Source organism: Hordeum vulgare, chromosome 7H (assembly GCF_904849725.1).
Source record: "Hordeum vulgare subsp. vulgare chromosome 7H, MorexV3_pseudomolecules_assembly, whole genome shotgun sequence".
NCBI classification, from domain to species: Eukaryota; Viridiplantae; Streptophyta; class Magnoliopsida; order Poales; family Poaceae; genus Hordeum; species Hordeum vulgare.
Genome location: NC_058524.1, coordinates 620,219,386 through 620,233,274, shown reverse-complemented (window position 1 = coordinate 620,233,274; position 13,889 = coordinate 620,219,386). Strand labels below are relative to the sequence as shown.

At 45.0% G+C, this 13,889-nt stretch overlaps 4 protein-coding genes across 4 annotated transcripts; 3 read left to right on the top strand and 1 right to left on the bottom strand.

Annotated features, from left to right (window-relative positions):
- Window positions 1-3,158: 3,158 nt before the first annotated feature.
- Window positions 3,159-5,241, bottom strand: LOC123409862 (serine/threonine-protein kinase SAPK10-like). Its single transcript, XM_045102731.1, has 7 exons — window positions 4,883-5,241; window positions 4,719-4,772; window positions 4,471-4,572; window positions 4,256-4,348; window positions 4,014-4,121; window positions 3,829-3,927; window positions 3,159-3,689 (listed from the first exon to the last, which is right to left on the bottom strand). The coding sequence occupies exons 1-7, from the start codon at window positions 5,147-5,149 to the stop codon at window positions 3,477-3,479; spliced, it is 936 nt and encodes a 311-aa protein (XP_044958666.1). The 5' UTR covers window positions 5,150-5,241; the 3' UTR covers window positions 3,159-3,476.
- Window positions 5,242-5,294: 53 nt separating this feature from the next.
- Window positions 5,295-8,102, top strand: LOC123409570. Its single transcript, XM_045102435.1, has 4 exons — window positions 5,295-5,337; window positions 6,207-6,479; window positions 7,360-7,577; window positions 7,790-8,102. Exons 1-4 carry the CDS (start codon window positions 5,295-5,297, stop codon window positions 7,805-7,807), a joined length of 552 nt encoding a protein of 183 aa, XP_044958370.1. The 3' UTR covers window positions 7,808-8,102.
- A 192-nt stretch (window positions 8,103-8,294) lies between these two features.
- On the top strand, window positions 8,295-11,023 carry LOC123412532 (F-box/LRR-repeat protein At3g26922-like). Its single transcript, XM_045105481.1, has 2 exons — window positions 8,295-10,897; window positions 11,009-11,023. The coding sequence occupies exons 1-2, from the start codon at window positions 9,995-9,997 to the stop codon at window positions 11,021-11,023; spliced, it is 918 nt and encodes a 305-aa protein (XP_044961416.1). The 5' UTR covers window positions 8,295-9,994.
- A 1-nt stretch (window position 11,024) lies between these two features.
- LOC123412533 lies at window positions 11,025-12,323 on the top strand. Its single transcript, XM_045105482.1, has 3 exons — window positions 11,025-11,055; window positions 11,149-11,331; window positions 11,472-12,323. Exons 2-3 carry the CDS (start codon window positions 11,197-11,199, stop codon window positions 11,826-11,828), a joined length of 492 nt encoding a protein of 163 aa, XP_044961417.1. The 5' UTR covers window positions 11,025-11,055; window positions 11,149-11,196; the 3' UTR covers window positions 11,829-12,323.
- Window positions 12,324-13,889: the final 1,566 nt, after the last annotated feature.

The window sequence follows — 13,889 nt, the reverse complement described above, 5'->3', positions numbered from 1 at the left end:
TTTGTAAAGCACACGCGGATTTGAAAGGTTCAGACCCGTTGACTAAAATCTCTCTCACAAGCAAAACATGATCAAACCCCAGAACTCATTGGGTGTGAATCACATAGTGATGTGAACTAGATTATTGACTCTAGTGCAAGTGGGAGACTGTTAGAAATATGCCCTAGATGCAATAATAAATTAGTTATTATTATATTTCCTAGTTCATGATAATTGTTTATTATTCATGCTAGAATTTTATTGATTGAAAACTCCAATACATGTGTGGATACATAGACAACACACTGTCCCTAGTGAGCCTCTAAGGACTAGCTCGTTGATCAAAGATGGTCAAGGTTTCCTGACCATAGACATGAGTTGTCATTTGATAACGGGATCACATCATTAGGAGAATGATTTGATGGAAAGGACCCAAACTATGAACGTAGCATATGATCGTGTCAGTTTATTGCTATCGTCTTCTGCATATCAAGTATCTGTTTCTATGACCATGAGATCATGCAACTCCCGGGCACCGGAGGAATGCCTTGTTTGTATCAAATATCACAACGTAACTGGGTGACTATAAATGTGCTCTACAGGTATATCCGAAGGTGTCTGTTGGGTTGGCGTGAATTGAGACTGAGATTTGTCACTCCGTATGACGGAGAGGTATCACTGGGCCCACTCGGTAACATAGCATCACAAGAAGCTTGCAAGCACTGTGACTAAGGAGTTAGTCACGGGATCTTGTATTACGGAACAAGTAAAGAGACTTGCCAGTAATGAGATTGAACTGGATATGGAGATACCAACGATCGAATCTCAGAAAAGTAACATACCGATGGACAAAGGGAGCTGCCTACGGGATTGATTGAATCCTTGACATCATGGTTTGACCGATAAAGATCTTCATAGAATATTTTGGAGTCCTGGATGAGATCCCAGACATCACGAGGACCTCCAGAATGGTCAGGAGGTAAAGATTTATATATGAGAAGTCAAATTCTGGCTACCGAAAAAGTTTTGGATTTTTCCGGTATTGCACCGGGAAGCTTCTAGAAGGTTCCAAAAACTTCCATAGAAGTCTGCAAGTCCACTAAGGGTTCTACCACGTCCCAAGGGTTTGCATGGGCTGAGGGGAGACATCGTGGCCTTATTGAGCCAAGCGCGCAAGTCCCTCAAGGGCCATGCAGTTGGGAAAGGTGGAAAGTCCACCTTCGTATGGAAGGGAAGGAGGGGGGCTAGGATTCCACCTCCTCCCACCTTGGCTGCGCCCTAGGGCTTGGAGGGCATGTTCCCCACGCCCCTCCACCTATATATAGAGGGGAGGGCGCCCCTAGAGCACACACGAAGCCCTTGGCACCCCTCTCTCTTCCTAGATTGTTTTCTCCTCCGTTCGCGGTTTCGGTATCACTAGGCGTAGCCCTGCCGGGTTAGCACCACCACCACCACCACCACGTCGTCGTGTTGCCGGAGAACTCATTTACTACTCCGGCCTCGCTCGCTGGATCGAGGAGGCGGAGATGTCATCGAGTTGTACGAGTGTTGAACGCGGAGGTGCCGTCCGTTTGGCGCTCGATCGGGAGTTCGTGGGACGGATCGTGATTGGATCACGAAGACGTACCACTACATCAACCGCATTCTTTAACGCTTCCGCGCAGCGACCTATAAGGGTATGTAGATACAATCTCTCCTCTCGTATATGTGCATCTCTTAGATTGATCTTGGTGAGCGTAGGAATTGTTTTTGTTTTTCATGCAAAGTTCCCCAACATTGTCATCATAATTTGATCAAAAAGTGAAAGTGCCAAGAATTTTTCAATTTTGTTATAAAAATCCAAAGCACCCTTATATTTAATCTGGTAAATATCAACAAGTTTTTGTCGAACAAAAGAAAAAAAACTTGTCGAGGGTTGTTTCTTGACCAATTTTGGTAGTTTTGAGTTATATATTAAAATTTTGTGGTAATTTGAGGTTGTAATTTGATTTGTTGGCGCGAGGCCAATCATATGTGGAAGAACTAGGTTTTTCTTTTATTTTTGTTCACCGATATTATTGGGTATAATGCTCAACTCTGCTTGGCATTATTTTATTAATTAATAATATATGGTTGTGCAGCATGTATGTAGAGACCAATGGTATATCCCCTGGTTTGAATTTTTTTGGGCAAAAGGAGGTTGTACCCCTCTATATCTATTGATCCATACAGCCATTTCACTGCAAAGGTTCAAGTGCATTACAGAAGGAGAATAAACACAATCACGTCCAATAGAGATTACATAAAGGATTGTCATCAAAATCTATTGAACGAAGTCCTTGTGATCATTTCCAAATGATAGCAGCCAGTGTTTGACAAGCTCATAAGCCTCCTCATGTTGAAATAAGGACCATGTATGAATCCAATCAGACAACAGTGTGTGAACAATGCTTTGTGGGAATTGGTAACTTTGTCATTGTGCGTGTAAATATGTTCAAGTGAGCTATTTTTTTTATTCTTTTTAGAGATGTTTTAGCGACGTATGAGAAAGTAAAGAAAACGCATTGACGAACCACATCTCATTTAGTCCTACTTACAACATGTTAAAAGTGAAGGTACTTGGCCATATATATTCAAGTTTCTAAGCAAATAACTATAAAGGATGCTTGACATTTTATATATATGGGATCATGGCAGGCATTACAGATTTACACTTTTTTTCTAAAAAGAGGACATAGCCCTGGTTTGCATCGATTGATGAATACAAGTGTTATCATTTATTGCAAAGTTTAAGTCTTACAACTAAAATAATGGTGCAAACGGCTCAGACAACTCAAATGTTTGTGAATAAAAAACATTTGAGTACTTAAAATGTGAAGTACACACACAGTAACATAGGCAAGATGGTATCTAGTTTCGATGCGAGAAACGCAACACTTGTTATTTGAAACTCGGTTTGAAAGTAATAACCGTTTATGTAAAATAAATTTGCTCGTATACCTCTCTAAAGCTCTCAGTCCTTTTCCGCATGCCTGCTCCTGATCACGCCATGTGGCGAGCAGAGGTTACCCATCCCTAACCTTCGTCAAAGGTACTTTTTTCTTATGATTCGGCTAATGAAAATAGGAAATGTTTACCATGTTTTTCATGTGGTAAGCCATATAACTGGTCTCATGTCCTGTAATTCAAGGATTTAAAAATTAAATATTGTTCAACATAACCTACCAGTTCTCATATTAGCCGGATATTCAAACAATATTACATTAACATTGTTTAAACCGAAAGGCTAAAATGTCGTGCAATATTGGAAGTATGGAAACCACCACGTGAACAACAGTAACGTTTTGGGGCCTATCAAGCATCGGCAGCCCAACTGTCGGAACTCAAATTTATTCCCTTCTGCCTCTGGCCATCTTGCGACAGTTGTTGTAGCAATATAGTTTTCCTGCTTCACTATATGATGTTTTGAGATTTCATACCTTGTAGCATAATCTATTTGTTTCAGAATATGAGGCGTACTAGGATGTGGTGATGTCAATATAGGGATCCGAATCCACAAATTCTTCCATGTCATCGCCAGGATATGGTGCCTCTGCCAGCGCTAGGATCTGCATGATCTCATCCATGCTCTGCATCGGCTGTTCCGTCCCCTTGGTGCTCATCCTGCTATCATCAGCCAGGTGATCCATCAAGAACCACGGATGGTTCCTTATCTCGGAGATCGTGATTCTCTGTATGTCGTAATCCGCACAATAGTTATTCCACAGTAGTATCCAATAGGAAATGATAAAACACAATGAAAGACATATATAGCTCCTCGAACAACATTTGCATAGTTACATGCACATAGCAAGCTAAACAAGTACTCACAGCAGCCGGGTCAGCAATAAAGATCTTAGAAATGAGGTCACGGCACTCGGCAGATACGTTCAGGTCATCTGGAACCGAGTATTCCACGCTCTGTATCCTCTGGCAATATCAAGCTCTCGTTAGCTTTGTGATCATAATGGATGGAGATGCAACACAGAGTAAGTTACATGAACAGAGAAATGAACCTGAATCGTCTTTCTAAAATTCCTAGGCTCGTCGTCAGGACACTGGAAGGGGTATGATCCTACCAGCATAGCGTAAAGCGTCACCCCACATGACCACACATCGGCGATCTTGGTTGAGGAATCAACAAATTAGTTTCCGGGTAACTGAATCCCAATAAGTATGTGCATAACAATATCAACATTGAAATGGATCCCAATATGAGCTGCAAAAAAAATCCCTATATGTATGCGTGTATGTATACCTTGCCATCATATTCCCTTTGCTGAAAAACCTCAGGAGGGATGTAGGCCCCTGTTTGGTCAGACGCTCTCGGCGCTCCCGGCTGCGAATTGCGCTACCCACGGAAGAATGAAGCAACAGAGGTTCAGGCAGAAACTGCAACTCCCAGTGTGGCATCTAACTCTAAACTGAAGCAAAAACCTACTCGGACAAGTAGGCGCTCTTACCTCTAAGTACCTTTGAAACGCCAGGGCCGCAGATCTTGAGGCGCGGAGGCCCCGTGCAGCCCCCGTCCAGCAGCAGGAGCTTCTCCAGCTTCAGGTCACGATGGCATACTTGCTTCACAAAATTAAGTACGTAATTAACACGTGTACGGCACGGTTTCAGACTTCCGGTACAGCTCCATCCACTTAACAAGCTGTTAATGGCATCGGGGATGGGACGGGATGGGGAAGAGTAGTACAGTACTACTACTACTGGTGTACCATGGAGTGGCAGTAGCTGACGCCCGACACCAGTTGCCGGAACAGCAGACGCGCCTGAAAAGATGGCACAAGCATGGGCGGTTGGTTTGGTACAGAGAAAGAAAGAAACACCATGGCGAACAAATTGGTTGGTAGGAATCAATGGAGGCGTTGACCGGGGGCACCTCGTCCTCGCCGAACCGGCCGGCGTCGCGGACCCGCCGGTAGAGGTCGGGGGCGTGCTCCGAGACGACGGCGAGGTGCGTCGGGGTGAGGGCGAGCTCCCTGAGGCGGACGACGCTGGGGTGGCGCAGCGACCGGTGCCTGACGATCTCCCGCCGCACGGCCTCGTCCACCTGCTCCCCTCGCGGGATGTACGTGACGGCCACGAGCTGGCCGTCGGCAAGGCTGCGCAGGACGTCGGAGCCGGGGATGCCGGTGTAGTTGTCCATCTACTTGTTTCTGAGTTGAGCTGAGCGTGGATTCTATGTGTCAAAGCTCCTCCTCCTCGGTCTCTCTCTCTCTCTCTCTCTCTCTCTCTCTCTCTCTCTCTCTCTCTCACATTCTCTCGCCAGGTTAGTTGTATGTATATCTGCCATGGGCAGCCTGGCCTGGTCGGCCCGGCCCGACCTTGTCCATGGCCGGGCTTGGGCCTGAATTTTGATCCCGAAGAGTATTTCGGATCGGGCCTGGGCTTGCTGTTTTTGTGTTTCAAGAAAGGGATCCGGCCCGAGGCCCGAAGCCCGACGAAAATTAGTAGTGATGGACCAGACCTTGGCCTGAAATCTAGGCCCGACGGCCGGGCCGGGCTAGGGCCCAGGTTTTCTACGTCGGGCTTACTCTGGCCCGGCCCGGCCCGAGAGATGGCCAGATAGCGGTAGTGGAGCCATCCCTTCCTTGTGGAGCTCGAACTTTCGTGGTGTTCACTGTAGCTCCACACATGCGGTCCAAATTTAAAATCTGAAATTTGTGTGTTCTTAAAGTTTGATTTGTTTGTAAAGTAGTAATATATAAATATTCAAGTATACACGGAATACTAGTTTTCATACATGTACACAAGTTTGTATTGTTCAAACTCAAAAATCATTCGATTCCATGGTTTGTACATCCATACAACAATTGGAACTGGGTGTCACCCTGTGATTCAAACAGTAAATTTCATGCACAATCAAACAATAGAAAACGAATTGGAGTCCATTTCCTTTTCTCTTTTGGATTTCAAATTCCCAGTCTATTTCAATTCTAAGCAGTTTTTCCAACATCCAAACACAGCTTTAGGCCTTGTTCGGTTAATCCTTCTCCCAAGAGGATTGGAGGAGAATTTGATTTGTTAGGAATTTAATCTCTTCAATCCCTGCCAAATCCTTTAACTTCCATGTCAATCGAACAAGGCCTTAGTGTTTTCGGTCTCCAAGCACGCCCCCGGTAACCTTCTTCTTTAATTTGTTTTTTTGTTTTGTTATCGAGGGATTCCTCTTTCATTTTAGTTGGCCTCATTTCCGCCATCAGGCCCATATTTTGCCCTTGGGCCTGTATCAAGCCTCTCTAGCCCACTCCCGACGCCCTGCTCTGCTCTGTTCACGCGGCGCGAAGGTGTCCCTCTTCTTCCCAAATCCGGCACCGGCGAGGCGGCGACGACAGAGCGGTGGTCGGGGGGCAATGGAGCCGCGCCATCCGCCCACCTCGTCCAAGTTCCTCGCCGCGGTGGATCTCGGGACCCCGCACACAGCTCCGCTGGTAGGCGGGCGGCGCGGCCACGACCGCGAGCTTCTCCGGCGGCAGGTATCGTCCGCTCATGTTCTTCGCCCTCGTGGGCCTCTAATTAATGCGAAATTGGGGGTGCATATGTCATGATTTGACACCGATTAATACGCAACTGAACAAATATGGTATTATCATTACCAACTTCCCCATATGTTTAGTGGTCCGTCGTCACCTACCGTGCTTCTTGGCAGCACCCATGAGCCATATCATTTGCGTCAGTCTTCTCAATCCCATGTCAAATCCTTCTGCTCTGCATCTTTGGTCTACTTTGCAGCTCCGCTTGGACGTTTCCTCAGCAAGCAAAGCTAGCTAGCTTCTTCCCAACATATCAATCTTCCAGGTTAGTAATAGTGCTACTTCAGATCTTTCTCGACTACTTTTATGGAACGACCAATCAGCCGCCAGCTTTACATTTTGTATATACAAGCTCCTTTGAATCCTATCCTGACACCTTCAGACCCAAAAAATGGATGAAATACAGCTTGGTATATATTTTGTGCCGGTAAACAATTGGACACTAGTTTTTTGTTTTTCAGCGGATCATGAGTTCAATCATAGATACTGGAGAAATTTAGTGCTTCGGTATGATTCTGTATCCGGTCTACTTTAGTGAACCTTTGTGCCTCTAGATTTTGGTTCCAAACTGGAGTGCTTATCTTTTTGTTCAGCTTTATTTGAAGTTACTCTGCAGTACAGCTATTGTTTACCTACATGTAGACGTTTGGCCTTCAAACAGGAACGGAAAATTTTCTGTCTAGGTTTTAACAACCATGGCTTGGATCATTTAGTTATGGGGGTGAGATGGGTGGTGGTGATGGTGGTGGGGGATGATCTGTTTCGTTTCTGTGTCCTTTGATTTAGTACTCATTCATATGTATTGTCATCCTCTTTGATGCAGTCTTCTGTTCTCATCACTCGATACCTGCTGTGCAATTCATTGGTCTGAGGCATCTACGCAACAAAGATATGGCAAGTGCATATGATGAACTCGAGAAGAGGCTTCAAGATTCAAATGCTGCACCAACCAGAATCCCACTAGAATATTTGAAAGCCATCACATCTGATTTTTCTGCTGAGTCAGTGCTGGGGGCAGGTGGGTATGGAGTGGTTTACAAGGTATGGCGAATTTCTTTTCACTGCCCTTTTCAAATGTTACCAGCAGTGGTTAACCAAAGACATATGGGCATATGTTCATATATAATAGAATATTCCATGCTAGTTTCATCTGTTCATGCTAATTTTTTGTGCATATACTTGTCTACATAAGTTATTATCGTTTCCTCATTTATTACGTCAAATATGTAAACCAACTGCTCTTTATGTATTAGGGTTGTAATTGGAGATAATCAGACAGTGTCAATGGTGGAGATCCATGGTGAAGAACCAGTTGCTAGAGAGGGGAACGATGAAATTATATATGAACTACCGCGTTGGTTGGTACACATACCGTCGAAACAAACAATTTCAACAGTTGATCCTGGGGCTGGGTGCTATAATAATAATGTTTCTTCTTTATGCTCTTTTTTACAAGGAAGAGGAAGAGTTGTTTTTTCATGAAGACAATCGTCTTTGCTTTTCTTAATCCTACGGGAAAAACTGTTGAAGACAATGCAATGCTCTTTTACATGGTATTCGCAAGTATTTTACTTTGTATGCAAGTATTTTATTCCGTATGTAGGCACTTACTACTCCCTTCATTCTTAAATATAAGTCTTTTTAGAGATCCCCTTACAAACTACATACGAATGTATATAGACATATTTTAAAGTGTAGATTCATTTATTTTGCTCCATATGTAATCCATAGCGAAATCTCTAAAAATACTTATATTTATGAAAGGAGGGAATAGTATATATGTGTCTAAGGACTTGAGTGGATTGGCGTTTCACAACCCCATACCCCTGTAAAATAATAGACCTTCATCGATTGTTTTTCTTTTCAGTTGAAAATCAAATGTGATCAGTATTATACACCTGTAAAATAAATAAAGGTGTATAAAAATACACCGAAGCCAAGAGGGGCCTAATTTACAATCACCAACACAAATTTACAGGTGCTGGGTACGCGACCAGGGCTGAGTGTGGCGCAAAGTCTGTATGATGGTTGCGCAATCGATCAGTTGTAGACGGTCTCCTTTATGTTAGCACGGGTATTTTGATACATAACTGGATATCACGGGACAACTTCAAACGGCCTATTATCTCTCTGGTACCTAACCTTTCGGACATGGTTGTTCAGCTCATAGAGATCACGACTGCCTCCTAGAACGAAAACCGGTTAGGAAGGTCTTTACACATTTTGATATGGATGAGATCCTCAAGATACCGGTGTGTACGCGAAGAGTATCAGATTTTTGGACTTGGCATGAGGAAAGCAAGGGGATATTCATTGTCCGGTCGGCATATCAAATGATCTTGCACACTAAACTTGGTAGAGATGGTTGGATTGATGAGCAGTCTCACACGTCGGTGAATCACTTGAAGAACAATCGGTGGACATCTATTTGACACATCAAGGTTCTCTCAAAACTTCGGGTGTTACGTTTGGAGATAGGCAAGATAATCCATCCCATGCGGGGTTTTGCTGCAGCACCGGAATATGGCGATAATCCACACATGTGCTCTCTGTAGCGCTCGGGATATATGGCGACATGCACTACTATTCTGCCCTATGGCAGACAATGTTTGGGTGCTAGCACCTGATCCTATAGTGGAGGTAATGAATGCTCACATGGAGGATAGCGTCAAAGATAGGATCTTTGCCTTACATGAGATATTGGTTGAAGATGATTTTGTTCGACTAGTGGTAACTCTATGGGCAATCTGGGGAGCAAGGAGGAAAGTAATTCACGAGGATAGTCGTCGGCAACAGTACACGGCTTCATCAATTCTTATCTAAGGAAGTTGACGAAGATCAAGGTAAAAACTGCATCTGTTCCTGCCAGCACTACTCCACAAAATATGTCACATTGAATTTCGCCCGTCCCTGGTTATGCAAAATTCAATGCTGATGGAGCGGTTTTCAGGCATGTTTTTGGGTCTATCGGTGTGATTTCTAGGAATCAAGAAGGCACTTTTCTGGAAGCCTCGACATTTGTTTTCAGGTTTATCTCAGATCCATCGACCCTGGAAGCTTTGGCGCTGACGAAGAACCTATACATACAGAGTATCCAGGTCGGCTCGGATTGCAAGGTAGTGATCGATGATATTCAAAAGCGTAGCTCGGCCAGCTATGATGCGATAGTTCAAGAGATCATAGATCTTTTGGTTTCTTTTACTTCATGTAATTTTGTTTATGAACATATGAGTATAAATTTTGAAGCTTACAATTTAACTAAGCATGCTCTTATCCTCGGTAATGGCCGTCATATTTGGTTAGATCATCTGAAAAATCTTTCATCGGTTACGTAAATATTATGACGAATTAATAAAGCTTGATGAAATGGTCTTAAGAAAAGATAGCAAGATTTTGGCTCACCCTGGCCTGTCAAGAACAACTGCGCAGGGTGTGTGTGGAGACTGGAGTGGGGAACAATGGCGCTCGAATCCGGCGGCGCCGCCGCCGCGAAGAGACCGCAGCCACCGGCAGAAGACGGCGAGACCGGCCAGCACGACCACCTCTCGGCGCTACCGGAGCCGCTGCAGCTGCGCATCCTCTCCTTCCTCCCGCTCAGGTCCGCCATCCTCGCCTCGTCCCTCTCCCGCTCCTGGCGCGGCCTCTGGGCGCGCCGCTGGGAGGACGACGGGAACCCCTCCGCCTCCCTCCACCACCACCTCCGCCCCTACGCCTCCCCATCTTCCAACAAGCTCCTCGAGTCCCTCGAGCTGCGCCAGTCCCAGGGCCGGCGCGGGCGGATCGACCGCTACTCCCTCGTCGTCCACATCCTCGCGATGCGCGCCCGCGTGCTCGGCCGCTACCTCGCCGCCGCCGCCGGATGCGGCGTCGAGGACCTCCGCGTCGAGCTGCGGACGAGTCCCGACACGCCCCTCCTCTTCCCCTTCCCGGCGGCGGCTGGCCCCGCCCTCGCGCGCCTCTCGCTGCGGGGCATCTGGGTCTCCGGCCTCCACAGCAGGACCGCCCGGCCGTCCGCCGCCCTCGAGGCCGTCCTCCTCCACTCCGTCCGCCTCGATGACCGGGATTTGGCGAGGATGCTGGCGCTGTGCCCCCGCCTCCGCGTCCTCGGCCTCCACTCCTGCACGGGCATCAGTCGAGTCGCCGTGACGGCGGCGATGGGGCTCACCAGCCTCAGGAGCGTCACCATCGTAGACTGCAACTACCTCACTGCGGTGGACTTCGCGGCGGTTCCTAGCGTCCGGTCGTTCCGCTACAGCGGCGGTTTCTTCTCGTCGTTCTATCTCCCTGGCGACGCATTGTTCGCCGACCTCGACATCCGTTTCGGCGTCCAGAAAAGCCGCAATGTCCTCATCTGCCAAAAGGTTTATTGGCTATTGAAAAAATATTCTTGTCGATTTTTCTTCAGACCTTACCATGCTTGATGATTTTCATGCTCAAATGACTGAATTCTGTTAACATTTCTACTTTATCAGGTGTTCAGTGACTAACCACCCTCACCATCTGCAGCAATGTCCTCTTTGTATGTGTATACTTCTCTCTGCTGGACTTCGGTTTAGTTTGCGATATGTGGAATCATGGACTGTTTGTTAACCGTGGATGTCATCTTAATTAGGTTGTGTCTTCCTTGCTTAATGCAACCTCACATGCCGAATCGACCAAGATGGGGGGCGACTTATTTCGAAGCATGACGGAACTACAGTTGATTATGTTAGAAATGAAGGCCCCTGAGCTTGCAAACATCTACGTGCTTCTCAATAAGAGCGGCTGTTCTAATTTGGAAAGGCTATTTGTGCAGGTTTAACACCTTTTTTTTAATATATTTTTTAAGGTTTGAGTTTCGTTGGTAGTCAGTCTGTCGTTTTAGTGCATTGACATCTTTATTGTGTTTTTAGTTCATCATAATGCTTCTAAAGTGATCACGATTTGTGCTTGCAGTTCCCCATCGCCCCCCACGAGCCCTTGGTGGATTCGTTTGACTATGTGGGGTTAGAGCAGCCACCAGATGTTCTGGAAAACCTCAAGGTGGTAAAGATTACAAACTTCAATTGGAACCGCTATGAGCTGCAGCTAGTCTGTATTTTGTTGAGGAAGGCCAGCTCTCTTCATAAACTGCTGCTGATTACTCCCAGTTTGGAGCCATTACAAGTGCACGGTATCCAGCAGCAGGCAGACCTTTTGTTTCTTGCAGAAGCTGTGGCGAATGGAAAAGTAATACTCAGTGGGTCTGATGATGCAGCAACCCAGCCATTTCATTCAGATGCATCTGCCGACTTTAAGACATTTAGTTGCTAGGCCCAACCTGCCTTTGGAAGCGCTGTGACTGCTGTGAGAAAGTAAATGTGTGTGCAACAAGGATGAGCAAGCTAATAATGATGCAGCTCATCAGGCTAATATATGCTACAGGTACTACCACTTGAGGGGATGATAGATCTATTGTAGTGCTGCCATTCGCAATTTATAAAATTATAAAGCCTGCGCTTGGGTCAGGAGTGGTTTGCATTTTTACAGGGTTCCCACTTGCAAGTGCCCTTGGGTCTTCTTCTCTGTTGTCATGCATTTTTTCGTATGTTATAGTGGCGTGGAAGGAATGCTTGCTGGAACTGAGGCTGTATTGCTAGAGGTGGTGTTGTGTCCTGCAATTCAGGCCATATTATTAGGCTTGGTTCACGACTGGGAGTCAAGATTGATTTATCTTTTGATATTTCTCTATGCTGTCTTGTGTAGTCAAAAAGTGAGATTCCCTGGTTTTCATAGATCATAGTATGATTGAGTTTGTTTCGTGAGCAACCTCCCTCCTCTTTCAGACATTGTCTGATACATAGCATTCAACCTTGCCATATATTGCCCATGTTGTAGGTGTGAAATATTTGTTACATATGAAGCAAAATGAGTGAATCTACACTCTAAAGTATGTCTATATACATCTGTATGTAGTCTTCTAGTGCAACCTCTAAAAAGACTTATATTTAGGAACGGAGTGAGTAGTCAATTTACTAAGCAGGGATCAATACTGTCAATGAACCATCTGTCTTGTGATTTGTTTCAGCTGAACTGCTGTAAGGGACAGGCTTGCATGCTAAACATAATTTTGAAGTGAACCAAAAGACACCATTGCCTTTTACTGCTGATTTTGTTGTTCTTGATGTTTGCTGTGTGGTTATGAAGTTATCAGATTTGATTTTAGTTGCCATTATGCACTCAAACTTTATGTGCTCCCTCTATCTCTATTGCAACTCATTCCATCAGCTTCGCTTCTTATTAGTTTCCCCTCGATCAAGAGTTCTCTGTGAATTTTTTAACGGCTTGTCTGAACATCATTCAGTCACAGTGTTCCATAAATGACCCATCACCCATTTGTGTCCAGTTTTGTGCACCGGTATTGTTTTTTAGGCTGTTTTCTTTTAGCAATTCCGAAACATCTTTATCATGTGCATACTGCAGTTAACTTGTCATGTCTCCAATGTGACATCGTGTTCCTCTTTTTTGTCATCATCGATTAACATGAGAACCATTTTGCAGGAAAGTTGCACAGGAATGTACACTAACTAAGGTTAATACCAGGAAGGGAGTAATGCTGTACCATCACCTGCGATCGCTGTTGTTCCTTGCACCTGCTGGGGTTCCAGTTGAGCGGCTTGTTAGGCCTCCTTTGGTTCATAGGATAAGATTATCATAGGAATAGGAAACTTGTAAGAAATGATATGACATGTATCTCAAATCCCGTGAGTATGAATAGAAAAAGAGATGTCATTTGGTTCACATCATAGGAATTTTTTCCATTGAGTCTACTAGTCTAGGCTCATGTTTATTTCCCTTTGAAATGTGAAGGATAGGAACCAATCCTATGTAAGAATAGGAATCCATTCCTATGAACCAAAAGGCTCTAAAAGAAATATTCCTACAAAAATGTTATCCTATAAAATTCCTATGAAATTCCTCCAAACCAAAGAAGGCCTTAATCTCTGAACCTGTCGGGGTTCCTTCTTCAGAGTATCTCTTGATGCAACTCAACTGACCACTGTCGTGCTTGAATTCATTCCACCGAGGTTACTTTGATATGGACATGTACTCGGCACCCTTTGCGATTTTAATGGCAAGGCGGGATTTTTGGAGCGAGGAAAGTAGAAAACATAGTGATGCCATGCAACAATTCTTATGATTGTTGTCACATAGGGGACATTTTGTGCTAGTACTTGCAAACTGGGTTCTCCATCGAAGGAAAAGATGATGTCCAGGGTGATTATGATTCAGCAAGCATGCTAATCTGAGTGATGCCTGCTTTACCAGATAGGTATCACTAAGTAAAAAGTACCACAAGGGATCCGGATGGATGATATATTGGGTGGGCCGTCG

Excerpts from the sequence above, each read along its gene's own strand:
- LOC123409862 (XM_045102731.1), bottom strand. The coding sequence starts at position 5,149 with ATGGACAACTACACCGGCATCCCCGGCTCCGACGTCCTGCGCAGCCTT. Across the intron at positions 4,573-4,718 it reads TCAGCTACTGCCACTCCATG|CAAGTATGCCATCGTGACCT; the intron begins GTACACCAGTAG and ends AATTTTGTGAAG. Across the intron at positions 3,928-4,013 it reads ATTTTAGAAAGACGATTCAG|AGGATACAGAGCGTGGAATA; the intron begins GTTCATTTCTCT and ends TGATATTGCCAG.
- LOC123412532 (XM_045105481.1), top strand. The coding sequence starts at position 9,995 with ATGGCGCTCGAATCCGGCGGCGCCGCCGCCGCGAAGAGACCGCAGCCA.
- LOC123409570 (XM_045102435.1), top strand. The coding sequence starts at position 5,295 with ATGGGCAGCCTGGCCTGGTCGGCCCGGCCCGACCTTGTCCATG. Across the intron at positions 5,338-6,206 it reads CCGGCCCGACCTTGTCCATG|GCCCATATTTTGCCCTTGGG; the intron begins GCCGGGCTTGGG and ends TTCCGCCATCAG. Across the intron at positions 6,480-7,359 it reads GCGAGCTTCTCCGGCGGCAG|TCTTCTGTTCTCATCACTCG; the intron begins GTATCGTCCGCT and ends TCTTTGATGCAG.
- LOC123412533 (XM_045105482.1), top strand. The coding sequence starts at position 11,197 with ATGGGGGGCGACTTATTTCGAAGCATGACGGAACTACAGTTGATTATG. Across the intron at positions 11,332-11,471 it reads TGGAAAGGCTATTTGTGCAG|TTCCCCATCGCCCCCCACGA; the intron begins GTTTAACACCTT and ends TTGTGCTTGCAG.